Genomic DNA, 23,955 nt, shown 5'->3' on the forward strand with positions numbered 1-23,955 from the left:
CAAGAAGTGTAGAACAGCAACACATCAAAGTTGGAACCCATCTCCAGGAAAAAATCTTTTGAACAGCCTGGTGTTCAGAGCCAATGATTTGATGGAATTCACTACCTTCACCAACCCTTTGAAAATGGCATTCAGTTGATCAGGCAATGTTTTTGACACCAAAGCTTCCCTTTGAATGAAGCAGTGAACTCTGGTTACCATTGGAGTGCGCTGTTTCACCAACATTTGAAAACCCGATCTTGAATCCAGCATGGCAGGTGCACCATCAGTTGTGACACCTTCAAGATTTACCCAATCCAGACCATGTACTTGAAAGAAATTAACAATCTCCATTATATCCTGAGCCTTTGCGGTGGTATCAGGAGTTTTACAAAAAAAGAAACTCGTCTTTGAAGTGTCTCTCAACCTTGTATCGTGCGAACACCAATAGCTGAGAGCACGATATGTGGTCAGTCGATTCATCCAATTCTACGGCAAGCAATGGAGACTTCTTTATTTCATCCACAACTTGTTCACTGATGTTCTGTGATATCTCACTTATCCATCTCGACACTGTGTTGTTAGAGACAGATATATCATTCAACTTCCTTGCTGCTTCCTCGCCAAGAACAAGCCGCACCATCTCTTTTGCATAGGGGAGCACAAGTTGCTCAACAATGGAATGAGGCTTCTTGGCCTGTACAACTTTGTATTCAACAATGTAAGAAGCGCGTGCTGCATTGCTCGTCTTTTCGCAGAATGCACCTGTTGAGTCGAGGCGCTGCCGCTTCAGGGCTGATAACCACCGCTCAAAATAATCTTCAACCTTTTGTAAGAAGTTGGGGTGACACTTTTCAAAATTGAGTTTCAGCTTTGCCGGCTTAATTGAGTCATTCCCCAAGACTTTGAAAGAAATACCACATTGTGGAAAATCTACGCCTTCTTTTTCTTGATAAGTGAAGCCAAATTTGATGTAGTCCTCTGAATACTTGTGCTTGACATTCCTTCCTGTCGTTGCCATTATCCCGGATCTGTGCGCAGGATCCATCCCTCCATTGGGACCACACTCTGTGTCGATCGTTGGTGCTGCCGAAACAGTCTTCTTGGCTATTGGGCACAACCCTGGACGGGTCGCCACTCCGACACAGGATACCAGCAAGCTGGCACTCATTTTGCCGACCTCAGAAGGACGACAGGCAGAGTCAACCCCACCTGGTATTAATTCAACAGCCGAGCGGGATTTGAACTCAGGATCCGAGGATCCCAAACTCAGTTTGAATTCAGGATTCGAGGATCCCAAGCTCAGCACTCGAACCATTAAGCCAACAGCAGACAGATCTGTGGGCAATGCATCGAAATTTGTAAAAAAAAAAAAATTGTCGATTTCACTGCCAATGACAAAAACAATAAACCTAAGAAACCTGTGAGTGAGGCATACACAAATTATTTCGGATCCACAGGTTACAACGGAAAATTAATACAATATGTATGAACTTGACGATGTTCAATGGAATACGCGTACAATAACAGAAATATCATCTATCTCTCTGTTCGATTCGAGATAGATATATATATATATATATATATATATATATATATATATATATATATATATATATATATATTTATATATATATATATATATATATATATATATATATATATATATATATATATATATATATATATACATCCCAACCGAGCTATAAACTGCCATCCTGGTGTTTCACAGGTACGTCGGGTGATTCATCAGTGTGTGTGTGCCGTCCCTCGGATGGGCGTTAACCTCGGTGTCCCCGTCCCGTCTGCTGGCATTAGTTTGAAGACGTTGAAGATCCCATAGCGTCTTTCCCGAAGAGTAGGTGAGCTATCGCCGGCCCCATGAGAAAATTCTAATTTCCAGCCGTAACTACTTCTGGGAAAGCAACGTCAAAACCACCCAGTATAACCTTTAATGCCAAGAAACTGCTTCGGCAGCACCGACGCTCTGTAACATCAGAATTAGACTGACTCGGCTTGGGTTGCAACTGCCAACCTGCCAGACTCCAAGCGGACGCTCCAAGCGGCTTGCACTTTACACTGCCGAGACCCGTTAAAAGTCGACGGTTCATATCCATTATTAGTGAAATGGGCGGAACCTCTGATGCAGTTTTTTTTTTTTAACGTTTCCAAGGTTAAGATAAAGTCATGTAATGTAAAAAGGATATTGGTTTATCCCATCAACATCAGTACGACTACTGTATAACAATCAGCTGAGGGAAAAAAATGAAAACTCGTTCTTGTTGCCATGGGGACCGAACAGGCAGTTCTCGGACACCTCTGAATGGGTCTTCGGTTCCGCGCAAGCGCCGTGGCGTTGTACCTGCAGCCGGTGTTGGGTTGTTGGCGCAACAACACCACTCCGGTCGTCGTCGAGGCGTCGAGTTCCTCCAAGGTGTGACGACCGACGGGCAGCAGGACACGATGGTGTCGTGGCTCATTTCACGGCTCGTGGTGTGAGTCGGCCGTGTACTCCTCGGTCGCACGGTTTTTGTCTCATTTCGGATTGTTTTTTTCTGATTAGATTCAACTTCTTTACGTTTAATGTCAAGGACATTTTCACAATGCTCGAGTGTATTCCCTCGCGTTTCATAAAGGGTATTTAATTATATTGAGTGATGACGTACCGGATTTCCTTTTTGAATGTGAAGCCACTGGGAGCGGTTTTAACGGTCATCATGCAAAATACGCAGTTTGTTCGTTTTACGACCATCGGTCCTTATTCACGGGGTGGATACAAATTGTTCGTAATAATAATAGTTAATAAGTTAACGGGATCAGAGTTGCTGAGGAAAATGATGTTACATTGTACCTCTTCACATCAGGTGTTCCAGTTGTTTTAAAGTTTATAAGACATCAGGTGATGGTGCTGTCATGGAGGGATGGCCCAACCCGACCGACTGAAAACGATTGTTTTGCTCAACTTTATCTATCTGCCACATATTTGCTCAACGATTGTTGACTGTTCTTAATAAACTCAAAATGCTTAACGTTTGCATCAGTTGAGTCAATACCTTCGAGTTTTCAGCCCATGAAGATCTCAACCTACCACCGAGAAACCTACCTCGTAGCAAGCAAGCTCCAACCTATCAACGTACAACCTATCAACGTACCCCGTAACAACCTATCAACGTACCTCCGAGCAACCTACCGCCTCGCAACCTACCACCCAGAAACCGACCTCGTAGGAACCTACAACCTATCAACGTACCACCTAGCAACCTACCGCCAAGCAACCTCCCCCGTAACAACCTATCAACGTACCTCCGAGCAACCTACCGCCTCTCAACCTACCACCCAGAAACCGACCTCGTAGGAACATACAACCTATCAACGTACCGCCAATCAACGTACCACCTAGCAACCTACCACCTAGCAACCTACCACCAAGCAACCTACCCCGTAACAACCTATCAACGTACCTCCGAGCAACCTACCACCTAGCAACCTACCACCTATAAACCTACCTCGTAGCAACGTACCACCAATCAACGTACCGCCAATCAATGTACCACCTAGCAACCTACCTCCTAGCAAACTACCACCAATCAACATACAGCCAATCAACGCTCTGCCAATCAATGTACTGCTAAGCAACCTACCTCCTAGCAACTTACCGCCGAGAAACCTACCTCGTAGCAACCTACAACCTATCAACGTACCACCAAGGAACCTACCTCGTAACAACCTTTCAATGTACCTCCGAGCAACCTACCGCCTCGCAACCGAGCAACCTATCACCTTGCAACCTACAACCTATCAACGTACCGCCAAGCAACCTACCGCCTAGCAATCTACCACCTAGAAACCGACCTCGTAGAAACCTACAACCTATCAACGTAACGCCAATCAACGTACCACCGAGCAACCTACCACCTAGCAACCTACCACCTACAAACCTACCTCGTAGCAACCTATCAACATACCACCAATCAACGTACCGCCAATTAACGTACCGCCAATCAACGTACCGCCAATCAACATACCGCCAAGCAACCTACCTCCTAGCAACCTACCTCCTAGCAACCTACCGCCGAGAAACCTACCGCCTCGCAACCTACCACTGAGAAACCGACCTCGTAGCAACCTACAACCTATCAACCTACCACCTCGCAACCTACCACCTAGCAACCGACCACCTAGAAACCTACCTCGTAAGAACCTATCAACGTACCGTCAAGCAACCTACCTCCAAGCAACCTACCGCCTAGAAACATACCTCGTAGCAACCTACAACCTATCAACGTACCATCAAGCAACCTACCGCCTCGCAACCTACCACCTAGCAACATACCACTTAGAAACCTACCTCATTACAACCTATCAACGTACCGCCAAGCACCGACCTCCCAGCGACCGACCGCCTCGCAACCTACCACCTAGCAACGTACCACCTAGAAACTTACCTCGTAGCAACCTATCAACGTTCCGCCTAGCAACCTACCTCCCAGCAACCTACCTCCCAACAACCTACCACCTTGCAACCCACCGCCCAGCAACCTTCTTCCCAGCAACCTTCCTCCCAGCAAACTTCCTCCCAGCAACCTACCTCCCAGCAACCTACCTCCCAGCAACCTCCCACCTAGCAACCTACCTCCTAGCAACCTACTGCCTAGCAACATACCACGTAGCAACCTACCACCTAGAAACCTACCTCGTAGCAACCTACCACCTAGAAACCTACCTCGTAGCAACCTACAACCTATCAACGTTCCGCCTTGCAACCTCCCTCCCAGCAACCTACCACCTAGCAACCTTCCTCCCAGCAACCTTCCTCCCAGCAACCTTCCTCCCAGCAACCTTCCTCCCAGCAACCTTCCTCCCAGCAACCTTCCTCCCAGCAACCTTCCTCCCAGCAACCTTCCTCCCAGCAGCCTTCCTCCCAGCAACCTTCCTCCCAGCAACCTTCCTCCCAGCAACATTCCTCCCAGCAACCTTCCTCCCAACAACCTCCCGCCGAGCAACCTACCACCTCGCTGATTCCCTGTTGTGTAGACCCAGTGTATGGACAACAGGGACTCAGCCTTCCACCGTGTATGGACCCTATGGACGAGTCAGTTATCGATGAGCCGTGGGAATGGATTTCAAAGCTGAGAATAATACATGTTACTATTTATCTGACAGGATGGTGCAGGTTCCATTCCAGACCAGACTAATGACTGTGGGATTAGTGATTCTCAGGCAGGAAGTTGCATCACAAAGTGCTCTATCCCTCGGATGGATATCAAGCTGGGGTGTTCCACACGCTCACATTAGTTGGTGGAAGTTTATGATCCCATGGTGTTTATCATGAAGAGAAGGTGAGTTATCATTGGCATCCTGGACAAATTCAAAGTTCCTGCCATGACTACCTTGAGTTGAACCCCAGGCCTGGTCAGCCGGCTCGTGAAATCATTGGTCTGGAAACGTTCCCTCCCGATCCCACAAGGTGGGAATAATTGGGGTCGAGAAGAAGTAGGAGTAGGAAGAAATGCGTTGTTATAATCCTGTGCTGTAGTTCTAATTTTGGTGTAAATGACAGAAAATGAAAATGCTTGTCAGAGAACACAACAAAATTTTGTTTGATGTAAGAAGATTTGAACCACGCACGAAGGTTAACCAATGAGTTCACTTTGTCAGTTTATCTGTCTGTCTACAAACATCAGTTTATGATCGAGGAACATCATCATTTCAATTGAATGTTTTACTTTGAACACTAATTATAACCTGAATCAGAAAATGAGCCTGCAGTTTGAACAGTACTTTGGCTCTGAATTGGTCCCGATCACGCTTTCACAGAGAGAGTGAGATTATTTTTTAGTCTGTTTGCCGATCTGGCAGTCAAACAAGATTGGAAATCATTCCCAACAGGAAACTTATTGTAAGCGACGTTGTGAAGGACACAAACAACAGGCATGAGGAACTAATGTCACATGTTAAATAAGGTGGTGTAAAAGATGCTGCATCAATGACATTAAACTTCCAAAAATTGTTTTGCACAGTATCACCTTTGAAATTTTCATTTCACTTCAATTGAATTGTATACTTGAGCACTGCAGTACACAAATCGCCTTATTGGCACTTTCAAAACCTTCCGTTTTGCAGTTCTTGGAGAATATGTTACGGCATTTTACAAAATCTCAACCAATCAAATCTGCTGCTCGCAGACCCTGCCCATGCCGTTTTTCTCAAGACTGCATGGAGGAAGGTGTTGAACACTCTGGTTCTGGTTGTTATTTGTGTTTGTTGTCGTTTTGGTATATTACTCACAAAATTTGTGTTTAATGCTGTGCTCAGACAACGTAGTGAGTTTGAACCAATTCTGAAGTTTGAGAACTTCTGGTGAGTTAATCTGTCTGGGAACATTGGAAACTTTTCCGGATCCCTGCAACGACAGACCAATCAGCCGACTCCCAATCATCAGCAAGGTAATGGAATCCATCACCGCTTCAGACATTAAATCCTTCCTCTTCTCCAATGGCTTCATTTCCGATCATCAATTTGGATTCAGACCAGGTCAGTCTACCCTGGATATGCTGTTTCTCCTCTCCAAACAATGGATGGAGGTCCTCGTTGCCGGACATGAAATCAGAGCCATCTCCCGAGACATATCACGTGCTTTCAATACGGTCTGGCACCCTGCCCTGCTCACCAAACTCTCTTCCTATGGTATCCAAGGCCATCTCCACTCATGGCTCGCAGACTTCCCCTCCTATCGCAGCCAACGTGTGTCGCAGCCAACGTGTGTCGCAGCCAACGCAGCCTAAATGGAGTTCTTTCATCCTCTCTTCCTGTCCAGGCTGGAGTTCCTCAAGGTAGCGTTCTGGGCCCTGTTCTTTTTTCTAGTTTTCATCAATGATCTCTCCGACTCTCTGGAAAATCCTCTTTATCTCTTTACTGATGACTCCACCCTCTGCTGTACCATCTGTCATCCCTCAGATCAGCAAGCAGCAGCCTCTTCACACTCTGCAGATCTGGATTTAATCACAAACTGACCCAACACGTGCAACATGTCTTTCAACCCTGACAAATCTCACATTCTCACTATGTCTCTCTGAAATGACCGTCTGGAACCCACCCCTCCCCCCTCTCCCCCCGCCCCCTTTTACTTTCTCAACAATCCTCTTGAAGAAATCCTTTCATTCAAGCTTCTGGGTCTATATCTTCCATGATCTTTCCTGGAAAAGCCACATTTCCAAGCTCGCCTCCAAAGCCATTCACCGACCGGGAATCGTCCTTCGTGCAAAGTCCTTCCTCGGCCCACTTGAGCTCCTGACAACATACAAAGCTTCCGTCTGCAACCTGATGGAGTACTGCTCTCCCCTCACGCATCTCACCTTTCTTGGCTTCACGCCATGGAAACCAAGGATTTAGTATCATTTGTATCTGCTGTGATGAGGCTGATTCTTTGGTTCTCTCACTCTCTCACCACAGGCAAGTCGGTGGTCTCTCTGTCTTGTACCGTCTCCTCTCCGGCCTAAGCCCCCCCCCCGCTCTGTCTGAGATATGTCCCCCAATATTTCTGCAGGGCGTGCCACATCCGCCAGCAACCCCCTTCTGGTAAAACTACCAAAATCACGAATCACTGCTCACCTTCACTCTTTCATTCCTCTTCTTCCCACCTTTGGAACAAACTCTCACACTCTCTTCAATCCCACTCTTCCCTCCAGGTCTTCAAAACAGCTGTTCACCACCATCTATCTTCCCCCATCCAAAACCATGATCTTTTGTTCCCCGTTAATCCACCCCAAACCCACCTCCTTCAAATTCCCTGCTTTCCTTGCTGAAAGTCCCTTTCGTGTAAGGACCTGAAAGTCCCTGTAGTGTCCATCTTGTTTACCCTGTGTACCCCACCCCATCCCTCTCTCTTCCACATGTCCATCTTGTTTACCCTGTGTACCTTGCCCCATCCCTCTCTCTTCCACAGACCTCCTCGTGTCTCTGTTCCCCACTGTTTTTTCCTTCCCTCTTGTCTCCTGCTCACCTTATGCGTTTCTGTGTGTCAGCTCTCATACGAGCCTCGACAGTGTATATAAAAAAAAACAAAAGTATGTGTAGATAACACAAGCATTTGGTGTGGTGTAAACCGTTTATCTTAGGGTGCTGTCTGCAGCAATTCTCTCATGATTTTCACAATTTATTCCTCACAGTAGATGTGTGATGGACTGCCACACAATCTCGTAATGTGAATACATCACTAGCGGCCGTACAACTCATGTTATATAATTTCATGTGATTCCTAGAAGGCTAAATCAACTACTATTATGACAACTACAACTCCTGATACACACAAGCATTTAAAGGCCATTTTCCCTGCTAAAGCGGGGGTTAGCCTTTTGGGCCCCATGACAATCTTCTCCACTTTACCCTATTTTCTGCATCTCCCCTTCTTAATCCCCTTTCCCACATTTCTTCTTCCACCACCTTTAGCCAAGTTTTTCTCGATCTTCCCCATCCTCCACTTCCTACTACACTGATTTCCAACACTCCTCTCACCCAGTCATTTTCATCCTTCCTCAACACATAACCCAACCATTTCAGCCTGTTTCCCTTCACAACATCCATCACAGACTATTCTCATCATCTTCCGCAAGTCATCATTTGTCTTCCTCTCTCTCTCTCAACGATACTCTGCACATCCACCAAACCATTCACATTTCCACCCTTTGTTGCTGCTCTATGTTCATTACCCATGTCTCACTCCCATAAATCATCGTACTCCTCACACATGAAGTATACACCTTTCCCTTCAGCTTCAACGACACTCCCCTCTTCGTCAGCACACCACTCAGTTCCCGAAACTTCTTCCATGCACATCTCACTCCAGCAACCGTCAAAGAGTCTGATCCACCTTCTCCATTCAGCATGTCTCCGAGATAGCAAAATGTTTTCACCCCTTCCAGCTTCACACCATCTCCAAGATCCAACTCAACAATTCCTTCATCTGCTGCTCCCTCGATGCACACCTTACACTTGAATGTAGCTGCCACACTGGTTCATGACCCTCTCACACCACTACATTTTCGATGAACCCATTCAGCACACATTGTACACTGAATGGAGTTCACTCCGACACCCTTCCTGCACACGGCCACTTCCCAGTCCTTTCCACCTTACCACATGCTTTATACCACTTGCCATCACCTTCGTCTTTCCCATATTCACCTTCAAACCTTTTGCCTCCATACATTCCTTCCACTTGTTCATCTTCTCCTTCAGTCCATCCATACTCTGCAATCAACACCAGATCATCTGCATACAGCAGCTCCCACAGTAAACCCTCCTTTACCCTACGAGCCAGCACCTCCATCACAACTACAAATAGAAGTGGACTTAGTTCTGACCCCTGGTGCACTCCAACCTTCACTTCAAACTCACCACTGTTCCCATCCTTCGTCCTTACAGCTGTGCTTACTCTCTTGTACATGGCCATTACTACTCTGATCAACCATTCCTCCACTCCTAACTTCCTCAATGCCCATGTCATTACTTCGCGTGGAACCCGATCAAATGCTTTCTCCAGGTCAACCAACCCCAAAAACAACTTCTTCCTCTTCTCCATGTACTTCTCCTGAAACTAACTGCCTTACAATAAAAATTGCATCTGTCGTTCCTCTTCCTGGCATAAATCCAAACTGCATTTCGTCAATCTTTACCTTCTTCTTTATCCTCTTCTTCAACACCCTTTTCAATACCTTCATTCCATGCTCCAATAACTTTATTGCTCTGTAGGAGCCACAGTCCAGAGGGTCATCTTTCCCCTTGTACAGAGGGATGAGGGTATTCGGTTCCCAATCCACTGGAATGCGGCCTTTTTCACCACCAGATTACAGATCTCTGTCATTCTCTTCACACCCCAACTTCCCGCTGTCTTCAACATATCTCCCACAACTCCCGTCGGCCCTCCTGCTTTTCTACTCTTCATTGCTCTTATAGCTTCCTCGACTTCCTTCTCAGTTATCTTCTCTGCTGGTCCTTAAACCGGGTTACTCTCGATGTTGCTATCCCATTCATTTTATACATTCAACAGCCTTTCCATATATCTCTTCCATCTTCCTTTAATTCCATCTGAGTCCACAACGATTTGTCCCACTTCATCCTTCAAGCAACTCACCCCCGTCACATCAAACCTCTCTCTCGCTATCTGCTTTGCAATCCTGAATACTGCTCTCTGACCTTCTTCCAAATCCAAGAGTTCTCTGAACATTTTCCTATAGGCCTCCTGCGCCTTTGCTCCCTCTTTCTTTGCAGCCTTCTTGGCTACCTTATAACTTTCATGCGCTGCCTCTTCTACCACCGTACCCTTCGCCTTTTGCCATTCCTTGAACTTCTTCCTCTTCTCTTCAATCATCTTTCCAACTTCATCACCCCACCACCATGTTTCTGAGTGCCTCGGTGGTCCTTTTGTCCATCCACATACCTCACCAACGGCTCCCAATAGACTATCTTTCATTGACATTCAACCACTTTCAAGCTCAACCACATCATCCTCAACCATACTCGGCCTCTCTCTTAATGCTTCCTTCACTGTCACCTCTTTCAACCTCCACACCTTCATCATCGGTTGGTACTTCACCCGATGAATTCTCCTCGCACCTTTCACCCTTATATCGCAGACAACCAGGTGGTGCTGCGAAACAGTCTCCTCCCCTGGGATCACCTTTCTGTCCCGGAGGTTTCCCCTATCTCGCCTACGCACCATCAGGTAGTCAATGGTTGTCGTCGACCCACCTGACGTGTATGTAATAAGCTTATTATCCGCTTTCTGGAATTGAGAATTACAAATAAACAAATCAGCTCAATCAGCAAACTCCAAGATCCTTTCACCTTCTCCATTTCTCACACCATATCCATAACCCCCATGGACTCCCTCAAAACCATCTGGACTCCTTCCCACATGCCCATTCAAGTCTCCTCCAACCACAACAATTTCATCATCTTTCACATTTTCCATCAACTTCTCTATCGCACACCAGAACATGTTCTTCTCTTCATCGCTTCGACCGACCTGCGGGGCATATCCCGAGATGACGTTCATCAAGAGCTTTCCGATCATGATTCTCACCATCATCAACCTTTCACTCGCTCCTGTCACACTCACTACACTGTCTACAAACTCCTCAGAAAACATGACACCAACACCATGCACGCCTTCCGGGCACCCTTGCCACATAAACTTATACTTCTGCCCCTGCCTCCCCTTCACCATTCTCACAATCTTCCCTTCCGTCGTGTCTCCTACACACAACATATGTCCACTCTTCTTCTGACCAATGTTTCAACCACTTCTCCTGATCTCCCTGTCATTGTCCCTACATTCCACGTACCAAACCTCAGAAACCGATCTCCACGTGGGGCATCAGACGATTGGTCATCATAAATGGAAAAATTTCCTCCCTTGCTTAAGGCCCTGTCACACCTTGACCTTGATGTTGCCAGCGTGTGGCAACGTATCAAAATTGATTTAAAACACTGGCGTACGCTGAACTATTGATGTTTTTTTCAGTTTTGGGCGGATAATAACGAGTTGGACGTATGCATAACATATTAGTAACGTACACAGAACGTTTCGATAACTTGTAGATAACTTATACCAATGAATGCTTAGCGTGTTGGCGGCGTTCACAACCTATGCCCAACGATAGTCTAACTTATGCATAGCGCGGCAGCGTATCGCCGACGATCACGTGGCACAGCCTATTAATAGGCTGCCGCTCGATGATTTAAATCATAACCGCACGAGAAATCAAAGTGTCAACATCACCGTCATGCCGAAAAAAAATATATATTAAAAAAAAAAAACCATGGAGTCTGGAACACTAACGGGTTCCTCCTGTGAAGCCCATTTTTATATACCAATTCCCCTAAACGCTGCCAATACGCCATTATATGGTAGCTGTAAGTTAGAAACACGTTCAGTAAGTTCTGTGGTCGTCCGGAAGACATCAATCAAATACGTCTATATACGTCAATATGCATTGGAGGTACGTTACACATAGGTTCAAAGCACGTTACTCATTGGTTACAAATAAGTTTCGGGTACGCTAGACATTACCTCGACGTGTTTTGACTTACAAGTAACGTGTGTCGACGTGTGTCAACGATCGCATAACGTGCCTTCAACTGATGGCCAGCGTATGCGGAACGTGTGAGTCATATGCTGGCATACGTCAAAATTTTGAGCATGCTTTAAATTTGTCGACGAGCTCGGCGTACTACGACGTATGCCAGCGTGCTTCAGCGTGCTTCAGCGTGCTCTTAACGTATGCAAAACTTACCCATAACGTATTCGACGTGTGCCAGCGTATTCGCCAAATTTTTCATTTGTCAGCATATGCTGGTTAAAACGTCAAGGTGTGACAGGGCCTTTAGATCGGGTTCCCCACCTTGAGTTTTAATGAGAGGGGGTGAGGACCCCCACGAGGTACTTCGGGCTGTACCCTGCCCATAAGTTGTACTCATCATGGTTTCCTTTTGAGGCGATGTTTTTATGGCCGGATGCCCTTCCTGACGCCAACCCTTTTCGTCGCCTCTTACGACACGCAGGGATACGGTGTACCTATTCTAACTGGGGCACACACCGGGGGCAACTCCTGATACAACACTAATAATTCACAAGACCTTGTTCGGTCAGTCGGGGAATGTTTTTGGCCCAAGTCTTTCACAAACTGATTGGCCAGGAATTTGGAATTTATTCAGGGTGCCAACGATGACTTACCCACTCTTCACAAAAGACACTAAGTGCTCTTTGATGTTCACCGACACCCAGTGCTGGCAGACGGGTGCTCCAGATAAACGCCCTTCTGATGGCCTTACACTTGAGGTGAAATACTAGGGTGACAGATTATTGCTTGTTTGAGATTGAGATTCAAACTTGTCGCCATGGAAACCTTGCTCATCTTGATGTCGTGGAAAACAAGGCCTTCAAGAATATTGGAATGTCCTGTGAGGAAGTTGAGTCTCTGGGCCTGTCACTACTCCTTCACAGACAGGTCTGTGGTCTCTCCGGTGTTGACAGCCTCCTTTATTGTCCTGCCCCCTCTGCTCGGTCCATGGTCCTCCGCCCCCCCACCCCTTTCCCAAGTTTCTGCGGGCTTTCGGGGTCCACCCAATCAATCAATCCCCTTCTGGGGAAACTCCCAAAATTCACAATCACCGCTCTCCTCCACTCATTCATTCCTCTCTTTTTTTCCCACCCATGTAGCCAACTTCCACATTCCCTTCAATCTCATTCTTCTCTCCAAGTCACACCACCATCTCAGATCATCCCCAATCCAAAACCTTGATCTTTTCTATCCTGGTTAACACCCAACCCCACCTAATTCTAAATTTCCAGATTTTCCTTGGTGAGAGTTTGCTTTTGTATCCATCTTGTCCGCCCCACGCGTTGTCCTCTACACCTCCACATCTTTCACCACCCCCCCTCCCACAGCATTATTTGTGCACACCTATTTTGTACTTCCAACTACTCTATTTTGTCCTTCAACCCTGCTGTTGGTCTGTCTCTGTGTCTCTGTGTCTCTCTCTGCCCCTCTCTGCCTCTGTCTCTCTCTCTTTCCCTCTCTGTCTCTGTCTCTGTCTCTGTCTCTGTCTCTGTCTCTGTCTCTGTCTCTGTCTCTGTCTCTGTCTCTGTCTCTGTCTCTGTCTGTCTCTGTCTCTGTCTCTGTCTCTGTCTCTGTCTCTGTCTCTGTCTCTGTCTCTCTCTCTCTGTCTCTCTCTCTCTGTCTCTGTCTCTGTCTCTGTCTCTGTCTCTGTCTCTGTCTCTGTCTCTGTCTCTGTCTCTGTCTCTGTCTCTGTCTCTGTCTCTGTCTCTGTCTCTGTCTCTGTCTCTGTCTCTGTCTCTGTCTCTGTCTCTGTCTCTGTCTCTGTCTCTGTCTCTGTCTCTGTCTCTGTCTCTGTCTCTGTCTCTGTCTCTGTCTCTCTCTCTCTCTCTCTCTCTCTCTCTCTCTCTCTCTCTCTCTCTCTCTCTCTCTCTCTCTCTCTCTCTCTCTGTCTCTCTGTCTCTCTGTCTCTCTGTCTCTCTGTCTCTCTTCCTTTTGTTCTGTTGCATCCTGATCCGTTCAGTGTTATACCTCTTCAACGAGCCATGACTGTGTACAAAAAAGAAAACCCAGGTGAAACAGCTCAAAGGTGAGTGTGCATCCTCGATCTCTGGGCTATCCTGCCATCCTCTACCCATGCATAATCCTGCAATGTCAATCATGATGGAAATACTTGCAAATCTCGTTAATACTGTTCATATTTATGACTGCAGTATGACTCAACAAAGCCACCTTTTCACAGATGAACAAAAACAAGTTATACTCGACTTGTTCTTTCAACTATTTCCTCCTGTATACCATTCATTTATTTATTTTGGTCACTGGTACCATGTACAAAATATTCTCAATCAATTACTGCTATTTCAACTGTAGTGCTATATTATATGTAGTGCATATTGATTAGAAATCATCTCTTAAACCGACACGAGATCCCTGATTCAAAGTTTTGTTCGGCTTGAAACGTATTTTGCTTATCTGACCAAAGACAGCAGTAATACTATTTGGATTCTCAACTTCAGGAAGTTGTTTCAGGAGATGTGTTGTATTACTATCTGTGTCGAATCGTGATTGGCAATGAAAACCCAGCTGGCTGATTTAAAGACCTTCAGCATAATCTACCTGCCCCAACCGGTCTGGTCTACTTGTTCCACCAGTTCACACATTGTGGTTCACTCTTAATAACCTTTGAGAAAATGCGATGGGCACTAAATGTTACTTACGAAAAAGGTAGTTCGTAAGATACTCCCCGACTGATGAAAGCTGATGCATGCTTTTGTTTGCCATAATTATCTCCACCATCGAAGGTGAAGTAGGTTATGTTTTCACCCCTTTCCATCTGTTTGTTTGTGTACAGGATATCTCAAAAAATTGTGTATGGATCCGGATTGAATTTTGTGGACAGGTTTGGTGTGTGACAAGGATGAACAGATTAGATTTTGGTGAAGATCCGGATTCAGATCCGACTACTATAATTTTTTAAGTGATCCTTCACCATTGACAGAAAGGGCTAAAGTAATATGTAGTACGATATCTCAAAAAGTTGTGGACGGATTCGGACGAAACTTGGTGGACATGTTGGGTGTGTGACAAGGAAAATTTATTCAATTTTGGTGAAGATCCGGATCTGGACACAAGAATTATTTAATATATAAAGTGATTCTTCACCATTGAGAGATGGGACCAAAAATGATATAGTACTGTATAGCATGATATTTCAAAAATGTTTTGGGCCCGATATGTTCTCGTGGATCAAGCATTATGTGGCGGAGGTATGCGCTCTACCAAGTGCCCTTCTAGTTACCAATGATACCTCCAGCACGACTTAAACGATCCTTCCACACTCTCCTCCCCTCTCTCTTCTCACCTCTCTCTCCCTCCCCTTTCCCCCCTCCCCTTTCCCCCTCCCCTTTCCCCCTCCCCTTTCCCCCCACACTCCCCCCCCACCCCCTGCAAATGACCATTGTGTCCTTTCAATTGGGTGCAACCATTAAATCTATCATCCCTTTAATTATTTCATTTCAGCACAAGTTATAATCCAATGGGATTATTTGCCAAAAGTTTATCAAAACAGATTTATTTTTTCACGTGCGTTTGAAGCTGATGAAATTTCGCAAGTTTTGCGAAAGTTTCATCATCGTTGCTACTTTATCATCATTACATGTACCAATTCTAGACATGCAGCTTGTTCTGTCTCTGGATATGATCCACCACACATGATAAGGCTTGTTAGGAAGACCCCCAACGTGGTGGTGCAGTTTGGTGTTTGTTATTTCATTTGAAGACCGAGTAACAGAGTTGGGCTAATTGCAGTCCGACACTCAAATACCAAATTCCAGAAGGTCGCACCCATAATCCTGTCACACTTATTTATTTATAGTAAAAAGCATGTCTTCAATCACTGAGGCCAATTTTGTGACGAAGCATAAAACGATATTTTGTTTATTTTAATTTTTTTAATATGTTGAGGGAGCCAAGACACTGAAGTCCATAAAGTTCTAATCTCACCGACTCAAAAGTTTTTATAAACTATGCTTTCAGCAGTCATGGATCATGTGACTCACCCCCTCCCTACTCCCCCCCAACCACCTCCTTCCCCTAAACCACACCTTCAACGCGTATGTTGAGATTCCTTAAACCCAGTCAACAAGCCACACTAACTGGGCGTCCACCCTTGTTCCACAGCACCATAAGTCATCATGTTTCTAGCTACGTGATCAACCGACTTCATGACTATATACTTACCCATTGTTCCTGGTTCGCCATTCTCACATTTTATTTTATGCTATATTTACAGCGATTCGTCGAGCACCTCATCTCAAGCACCATGAACTCCTAAATAAACAGCAATTCACTCCACAGTGAATCGTGGGAATGTCAGCATTAAACTGAGCGCCAACAATAAAAAAAGAATCGACATACTGCTTAACAAAATAAGTCGTAAATATATTGTGACAGCCAAATTATTCATGAAAAAATATTCGACATCAGTGCATTCTCCTTCATTTTGTTCATTTTGATCGCTATGTGATTCAAAATCAGACACGCCAATCAAAGCTTTCACTTCTTCTTCCACTTTTTCTTTGGAATCACAACTGAATATTGTTCGAATTTTAAACAATTTGCAAAAGCATGATTTGATGTGCGAAATTTAACGTTCATCTTTTGCTATTGTATTCCTGTAAGCGAATGCAAATCAGTTGTGAGAACGGCACTGCACTGTACAGGGTTGTATTCGGCCAATGCTTATTGACTTATTATACCCTAAATGTACTTGTACACCATTACATGCTCTAAAACGAAGGTCAAAATGGCAATCAAATTGTCCGTCATTTTGTGAAAAACGTCACGTGTACAAACAGCCACACAGTCGCCTATACCATGGCCCCTGCTGTTTGTGATGCAGGTGCGGACAGAATAACAAACTCTGGTTGCTCGGTACTGCTCAAAGGGATACACCCATTGGCATGGCACCGCATGGAGCGAGTATGAGGATATCTCCTTTCCAATAATCACGCGTCAGTTTAGCAGAGCTACTTGGCTTTGGATTTGAAGTACCATCTTCCTGTCAATGGCTTCAATTCAGCCAATTTCCATTTGGCTGCTCTGAGGTCACACCACACCTGTATGGGGTGGGAAACCAGTGCCATATTGTGTGTGTGTGTGTGTGTGTGTGTGTGTGTGTGTGTGTGTGTGTGTGTGTGTGTGTGTGTGTGTGTGTGTGTGTGTGTGTGTGTGTGTGTGTGTGTGTGTGTGTGTGTGTGTGTGTTCAATTTATGCTTTGCTCTCACAAATCTTTTCCACATCTCACATTTGCTTTTCAGATTGTTTTTTGGCATCCTGTACCCAGCCTACTCCTCGTACAAGGCAGTCAGAACAAAGAACGTACGAGAATATGTAAGTTGTACTAAAACGCACACATTGTTCAATGCAACCCAAATTGCTTCACGACCCCATTGGCACATTCTTCTTTTTGGTTATGTATTACGGTTCTTCGGTGGACCAACATTTTGGAACAAACAAGGGTTAACGCCCAAAACATCAGCTTCTCCTTGCTTCCCATGGCGGTTAGCATATCACGATCGACCTCCTGTTGATATAATGTACAGTTCTACCTGTCCACAAATGCAGATAGACAGCAGCCTTCAACAGCAAGGCTACTTCTTCATAAGATATGGTATTTGAACCTCAGAACCCAGCATCATTAGCACTGTGTTCAGATGGGAACAGCAAATGAGCCAACCCAACCATTTTGAGTGATTTTTGGAGTGTTTATCTGTTTTGAATTGTTGATCTTGGTGATAGAATGTCTTAGATAAACTTCTGTAACACCTTGAAATAAGGTTACATATTATATGATCATTATGAAGAGCATACCCTGTTGCTGATACTTCAAACAAATTTTGTATTACCCTAATAATGACCTTGCATTTTGGATTGCAGCAAAACCTCTGACAAATTTCTTCTTTCAAACCACTTGACCGGACAATGTGAAACTTTAAATTTGTGGATCAATTACGCTGAAGGGAAATTAGATTTGTTAACAATGATGTCATCAGTCATGTGATGGATCATAAGCAGCCATATTAGATCATAAGAAAACCTTTTAGACTACCGTAATCTTCTCTGAAACTGCTTATAACCAGTCAATACAAGACAAATTGTGTGATCCACTACCTATGGGAACATTTGAATAAAATAATCTGATCCGAAAAACAATATGGTCGCTAATGATGTCATGATGCAGAAAGTGGGCAATATCTTGCAGAAAAAAAAAAAAACATAAAAAAACATTGTAGACATCTTGGAATTGCTCCTTATAAAATAGGACAAATTTTGACACAACCGGAAGTGACATCATCAAACCAGAAATGGACAATATCTCAGTCTAAGGCTCATAGACAGCAGGGACATCATGTCAATACTTGCTGACCGAAAATGTGTATTTTAAATCCAGCTTTTATTTTTACCCTGATCAATCTGTCACTCTACTTTTTGGCAACCAGTCAGATGAGCTACAGGACCATTGGTCCTTTATTTAATACATGTATGTATGTTTATGTTGTCACGTCAGAGGATCATCTACTAACCCAGATTATCTGAGCCAGAGGTTTGATACCTCCTTGAATGGCGAAACCATCTTTAGAAAGTCGCTGCGAGTGCAGAGCGCTTGCATTTTCCTCCCCATGCCCTAATAGCGGGAGCCTCAGTTAGAATTTATTATTTCCCTAAGATGGTACAATTTGGCCGAACCGGTGGTCTTCCCAACGTATGGTAAGTGAAAGGTGGGAAGACACTTCTTATATTTAAAATGAATTGTTAAAGGAATACGGGGGTGAGGTGGGTGGCGGTGGGAGAGACAGGATGATAAACGGAACAGATCTCATGCTCAAAAGACAAACACGCAAGGAGAATCACATATACTTAGTACAGGAAAGCTAAAACCCCTATGGCGCCAATCCCATCTAATCACATGAACAATGGGGACAGGTGAGGACTTTAGCAAATGAGAACAAGTGAATCTTTGCTGTCAGGCATCTCCGTGTCACTCTGATACTGCAGCAGGCTGGATGGTCCAGTGATGGCTGCTGGCGGTGCATGGCGAGTCGGCTGGGCATCTCTTGTTGGTTGGGTACCTCGGTAGTTAATGATAAAAGCAAATGGCTTTATTTATATTCCATCATTGCTTTTTTCCACAAACACTTCATCTCATGTGTGAAATGAAAGCAATTGAACATATTTAGAAACAAATACATCAGTCCGAGTGATTAGTCCGATGACATCATTACAAGGATGCTGCTGACTGCTGCCTGGTCTTACTGACGGTACACTGTACCACCTTTACTTTTTCAAATATAGTTTGTGGTAACTTAAAAAACGGGATAAATAGCATCCTGGGATTAAGGTATGAAATAGGGGGAAGCGGGTGTCTTCATCAAGCGTTATGTAATATTTTAGGGGGTGTCGAAGCGTTCTGGAGCATTCATTACAGGTGGGTGGAGATGTCATATTTTGGCAAAAAATGCATTATGTAATTTTTGAATGGCCCCTGATGGGTTTCCGTGAAGTCGGTGATGGCATGATATGGGAGTGGAAAACGTTACATATTCCATTGTTTTGACGTGGGAATGCCCATTTGCTGTTATGAGCGGGAGGAGGGTTAGAATAAAGATGAGATAACTTTGGAAGGGGGAGGGGGGGTTGAGGATTTTCGGTGAGAGGGGAGGTATAAGGTGTTTAAAGGCTTGAGTGCAGGAGGGGATTGATGTCTTAGGGTTGGGAGTGGAAGGGTGAGGGCTTGGGTTTGAGACGGGGGGGGGGGGGAGGGGAGAGCAAAGATGAGAGAGTTGGGAGGGGAGCTGGGCCTTTTTTGTTGGAGAGTTGTTAGAATTGCATGTGTAAGTTTTCTCACAGTAAAAGTGTGTGTGTGTGTGTGTGTGTGTGTATGTGTGCGTGTGTCTCACTGGTGGGGTGTGTGGTGGGTGTGGGGGGTGTAACCTAATCACCCTACGGGTAATTGGCTCATAAATCAAAAGTAGGAGTCAGACAATAATTATTGCATTTTCTAACTTGTCGACCCTTTCAACATTGTACATGTATCGTCATGCATCGCACACAGTGATTCTCTACTCCTGAACGTTTGTGCCTGCTATGCTTACATGCTCGGCCTGTGCCAGCCATATATAACAGGCATTAAAATGTGAAAGTTGTTTGTTACCGTCAAACTATGCACCATGGTCACGGTGATTAAACATTATTTCAACATTTCATAGTTTTCTCCATTTCTGGAGATGATCTATCTGCTTGGCACATATAAGCTACACATGTATTACTATTAGCCCTACTTCCGGCTGGACGTATGTCTGATATATAATGTAAAGTTGCAGATTGATTGCTGGAGTGCTGACGATCATGGCCAATGCTAAATATAAAATATGGGTTAAAAAATAAAAATTTAAATGCTACTTACCCTCAGTGCCTGGCACTTTTCCACAGCTGTTCTGCTCTTTTGTTTTTTTCTTTTCCATTCCATGAGAATTATCTCTAATCTCCGTGAGGATCGCGTCAGTTTTCAATTGCTTCTTTCTACTCGTAACAAACTGGGAATACAGGCCGGTGTCATACAAATTATCTTCAAAATGGGCGTTACAAATGACGCTTGAAGCAGTTGGGCCACACCACCTTCCTGTGGTCACTTTTACTTTGTCTGTCCAAATTTTCCTTACAGTTGGATCTTTGGTTGGATTGCTACAACCAGCAACAATGCATCCAGCTGGCATTCTCAGTACTTTTTCAGAGGGTATGTACTATGTACGCTGCACATAAACACAGAGGGCATGTACTCTGCACGTAAACACAAATCCCGAAACAAAAGTATCCTGGAGATGATTTAGTGGGTCACGTGATATTGTTGTGGGCCGGGGTTCGGTGGTGATAAACGACCACTAGGTGGAGCAGTAGAGCCGTCTCCCACCGAACACCCGGAATTAAAAGGTCGTCACCCCGGATAACTCTGGATTCGACGGGTCACTTAAAGGACTGTGATCGCCAATTCTCTGACGGCGTGGGGTAGGGTCAATAGCCAAATTTCAATATACCTAAGTACCCACGTCGTCAAATTACCGGGGAAATCACACCCTCCGCCGACTCTCCGAACCGAATCGCAGGTACCGAGCGGAGTTACCAGAGCCGCGCAGGTCCCAATGACAACTTACGGCACCAACGGCCTTACTATTTCTCAAGCCCGAACCATGCCAACTAGAACATTTAACACGGGGGTTTATTTATAAACAATAATCTGGGAGGGGAGCACACAAAGAGCAGAGTTATCTGAATAAAAGAAATGCAGGCAATGTACAGTGAGCGAAAAGCACTTAAGAGTTCTACTTAGCAGACTGGCGCCACACACACACACACACACACACACACACACACACACACACACCCAAAGAAATGGTGGCCGCGGCCTTTATTTGGCCCTTCAGCTCGGGAGGGAAAGGCAAGCTGAGGGCAGGGGCCTATTCTTGCACCTGTCCTCCTCATGCTGTCTGGTCGTGCTTGTCCGGTGGCGGGACTCGAACCCGTCACCAACAACGCAGCACCAGGGACCAGGAACCAGGAACGACGCAACGGACGCTAGCCAGCACGGGAACGGACCAGACGAGACGAGCACCCGCAAGTAGATGAGAATGCCAGCAGGCAAGACGAGGCTTCTTCTTTCTCCTTCTCAACGGTTTGCCACCTACCCTTATCCTTCCCCTCCCCCGCGCGTTGAGGGAACCGCTGTGAGGGACTCTCCTCCGGATTGGACAAGGGGCGAACATCCCATCTGGCTGGGCGGGGCCGCCCCTGAGGTGGTCAGCCTCCTGATTGGACGAGGCGTCTCTGGGGGTGTGTCAAGGCGTCTCGGAGGCCCGCCCCCGAAGAGGCTCCGTAGTAGCTTTCGGCACGCTGGCCTCCCATTGGCTGGGGTGCGCATGCGATGCTTGCCTTTTGCTCATTGGCTGGAGGAAACGTTCCATACCGTTCCTCGGGGCGGAGCCTCGATCTGACGAGATGGAGGCCCCACCCACGCCTTCAGCCAAAAACACGTGGGCAATGACGACCGGGTTGAGTGAGGGATGGTGCCGCTGTTGTTAAAGTAGATGTATAAAACCTGACTATAAAATAACTCACAGCGCACACACGAAATTCCCATTAGACATCGGGACGGGACCCTGACTATGAACACATACTTGTCGAAATAACTGAACTGCGGGGACTGCTCTCTGCTTGTGTGCAAATGGCTGCTAGATTCGTAACGATATATGACGTAGTTACATCGCCGTTTTTTTTTTTGGGGGGGGGGGGCAATCGAGCTGACAAGGACAACAAAAAAGCATTAATATTTTAATTTAAAGATATTTATTCAAGAAAAAAACAACCAACAATTAGGTGTTCAAAACCATATTTATTCATTAAACTAATTTCTGATTCTATGTATCTTTAAATATTCTAGAGAGAAAAATTGCTTAGTGTTGCTGGGAGATAATTGAACAAATTTACGTTGGAACAAGATTGATATCTGTAATTTTAGGCCAAAATAATAAATTTGAGCATGATCATTACCAATCCGAATTGATGTCCCGAATACAGTGGATTGCCTTTTTTTCCGACATGACAGATTGACCTTTTGTGTTGTTCAACTTTTATTAACGAATGCCACTGTCATGCAATAATAGATTTGCTGTCTCTCAATAATAGAAAACGCAAAATGTGCATTGATAATAATCAATGATTTGTGAGTTAGCGTTCGTACGATTCAATATTTATTTGTCAATTTATTCAAAAACAATATTTATTCAATATTCAAATATTCAATATTTGTTGTACAAGTAGTGGCAACATTACTTGTCAATAAATAAATTGACAGTGTCTCTGTCTGTCTTTATCCTTTTACGTCGCCGCTCTTCTCTTTCACCGCTTCATGCATAGTCACCACACTTTGTTCGAATAATTAACAATGTCTTACATTTCTGCTTAAGGCGTCTAAATTTCCTTCCAAATCCTTTTTCATTACACCCAGCCAGCCCGGTCAAAAGAACACTTTTCTTGAAGCGTACACCATGCTGGCTGACATAATTGTAATACAGTTGGCAGCATTATGTTGCCATTGCATTATGAGATTGCTGCTGCTGCAAGTTGTTCTTTGGCCCTCCCACCCTAACATGTCCCACAACAAACTATCACCCACCCCTCCTTGACGAGTATATCAGCAAGGTGGGCGGTGCTTCCAGCACCATTCCATTATGGGATTGTTATATGGCCCTCCCCACAATTTCCTTCTATGGGTATGCACACACACCTCTAAGCTGGTCTAACCTGGGTTCAAATCCCGACCCAGCTATAAGCTGCCATCCCGGTGTTTCATAGGCATGGTGATTCATCAAAGTGTTGCGTCCCTCGGATGGACGTTGAAGGTTAACCTGTCTGCCAGCATTAGTTGGTGCACATTGGACCCCACAGTGACCTTTGTGAAGAAGTCACCACCTGGTGACTTCTTAGCCTGGTGTTGGCGCAGTGGTTAGGGCAGTGGTTTGGGACCCAAAAGGTCCTGAGTTCAAGCCCCGTTGGGACACTGAATTAATATATATATATATATATATATATATATATATATATATATATATATATATATATATATATATATATATATATATATATATATATATATATATATATATATATATATATATATATACCAAATCGAAAACAGCAGGGGTTTGACTCAGCCTGCCATCCTTCCGAGGTCGGCGAAATGAGTACCAGTTGTACTGGGCCCACTGTATGCCCCGGTTAGAATAGGTGTACCATATCCCTGTGTGTCGTAAGAGGCGACCAGGGTTGCGTCAGGAAGGGCATCCGGCGTAAAAACCTATGC

General features: G+C 45.0%; 2 protein-coding genes and 1 pseudogene across 2 annotated transcripts in view; 1 reads left to right on the forward strand and 2 right to left on the reverse strand.

Moving 5' to 3' along the window:
• Positions 1-367: 367 nt before the first annotated feature.
• Positions 368-1,000, reverse strand: LOC147015889 (protein FAM200B-like). Its single transcript, XM_085849135.1, has one exon. It carries the CDS (start codon positions 998-1,000, stop codon positions 368-370), a length of 633 nt encoding a protein of 210 aa, XP_085705261.1.
• A 1,291-nt stretch (positions 1,001-2,291) lies between these two features.
• Positions 2,292-23,955, forward strand: part of LOC147015890 (receptor expression-enhancing protein 1-like) — a 71,921-nt gene continuing 50,257 nt past the window's right edge. The window contains exons 1-2 of the mRNA XM_085848456.1: positions 2,292-2,474; positions 17,360-17,432. Of these exons, the coding sequence (XP_085704582.1) occupies positions 2,443-2,474; positions 17,360-17,432 (105 nt within the window). The 5' untranslated portion in view covers positions 2,292-2,442. The remainder of the gene's footprint in view (positions 2,475-17,359; positions 17,433-23,955) is intronic.
• On the reverse strand, positions 10,013-16,284 carry LOC147015891 (uncharacterized; annotated as a pseudogene).

This window comes from Eptatretus burgeri, chromosome 12 (assembly GCF_056783735.1).
Source record: "Eptatretus burgeri isolate ZD-2024b chromosome 12, Ebu_testis_v1, whole genome shotgun sequence".
Classification (NCBI taxonomy): Eukaryota; Metazoa; Chordata; class Myxini; order Myxiniformes; family Myxinidae; genus Eptatretus; species Eptatretus burgeri.

Excerpts from the sequence above, each read along its gene's own strand:
- LOC147015889 (XM_085849135.1), bottom strand. The coding sequence starts at position 1,000 with ATGGCAACGACAGGAAGGAATGTCAAGCACAAGTATTCAGAGGACTAC.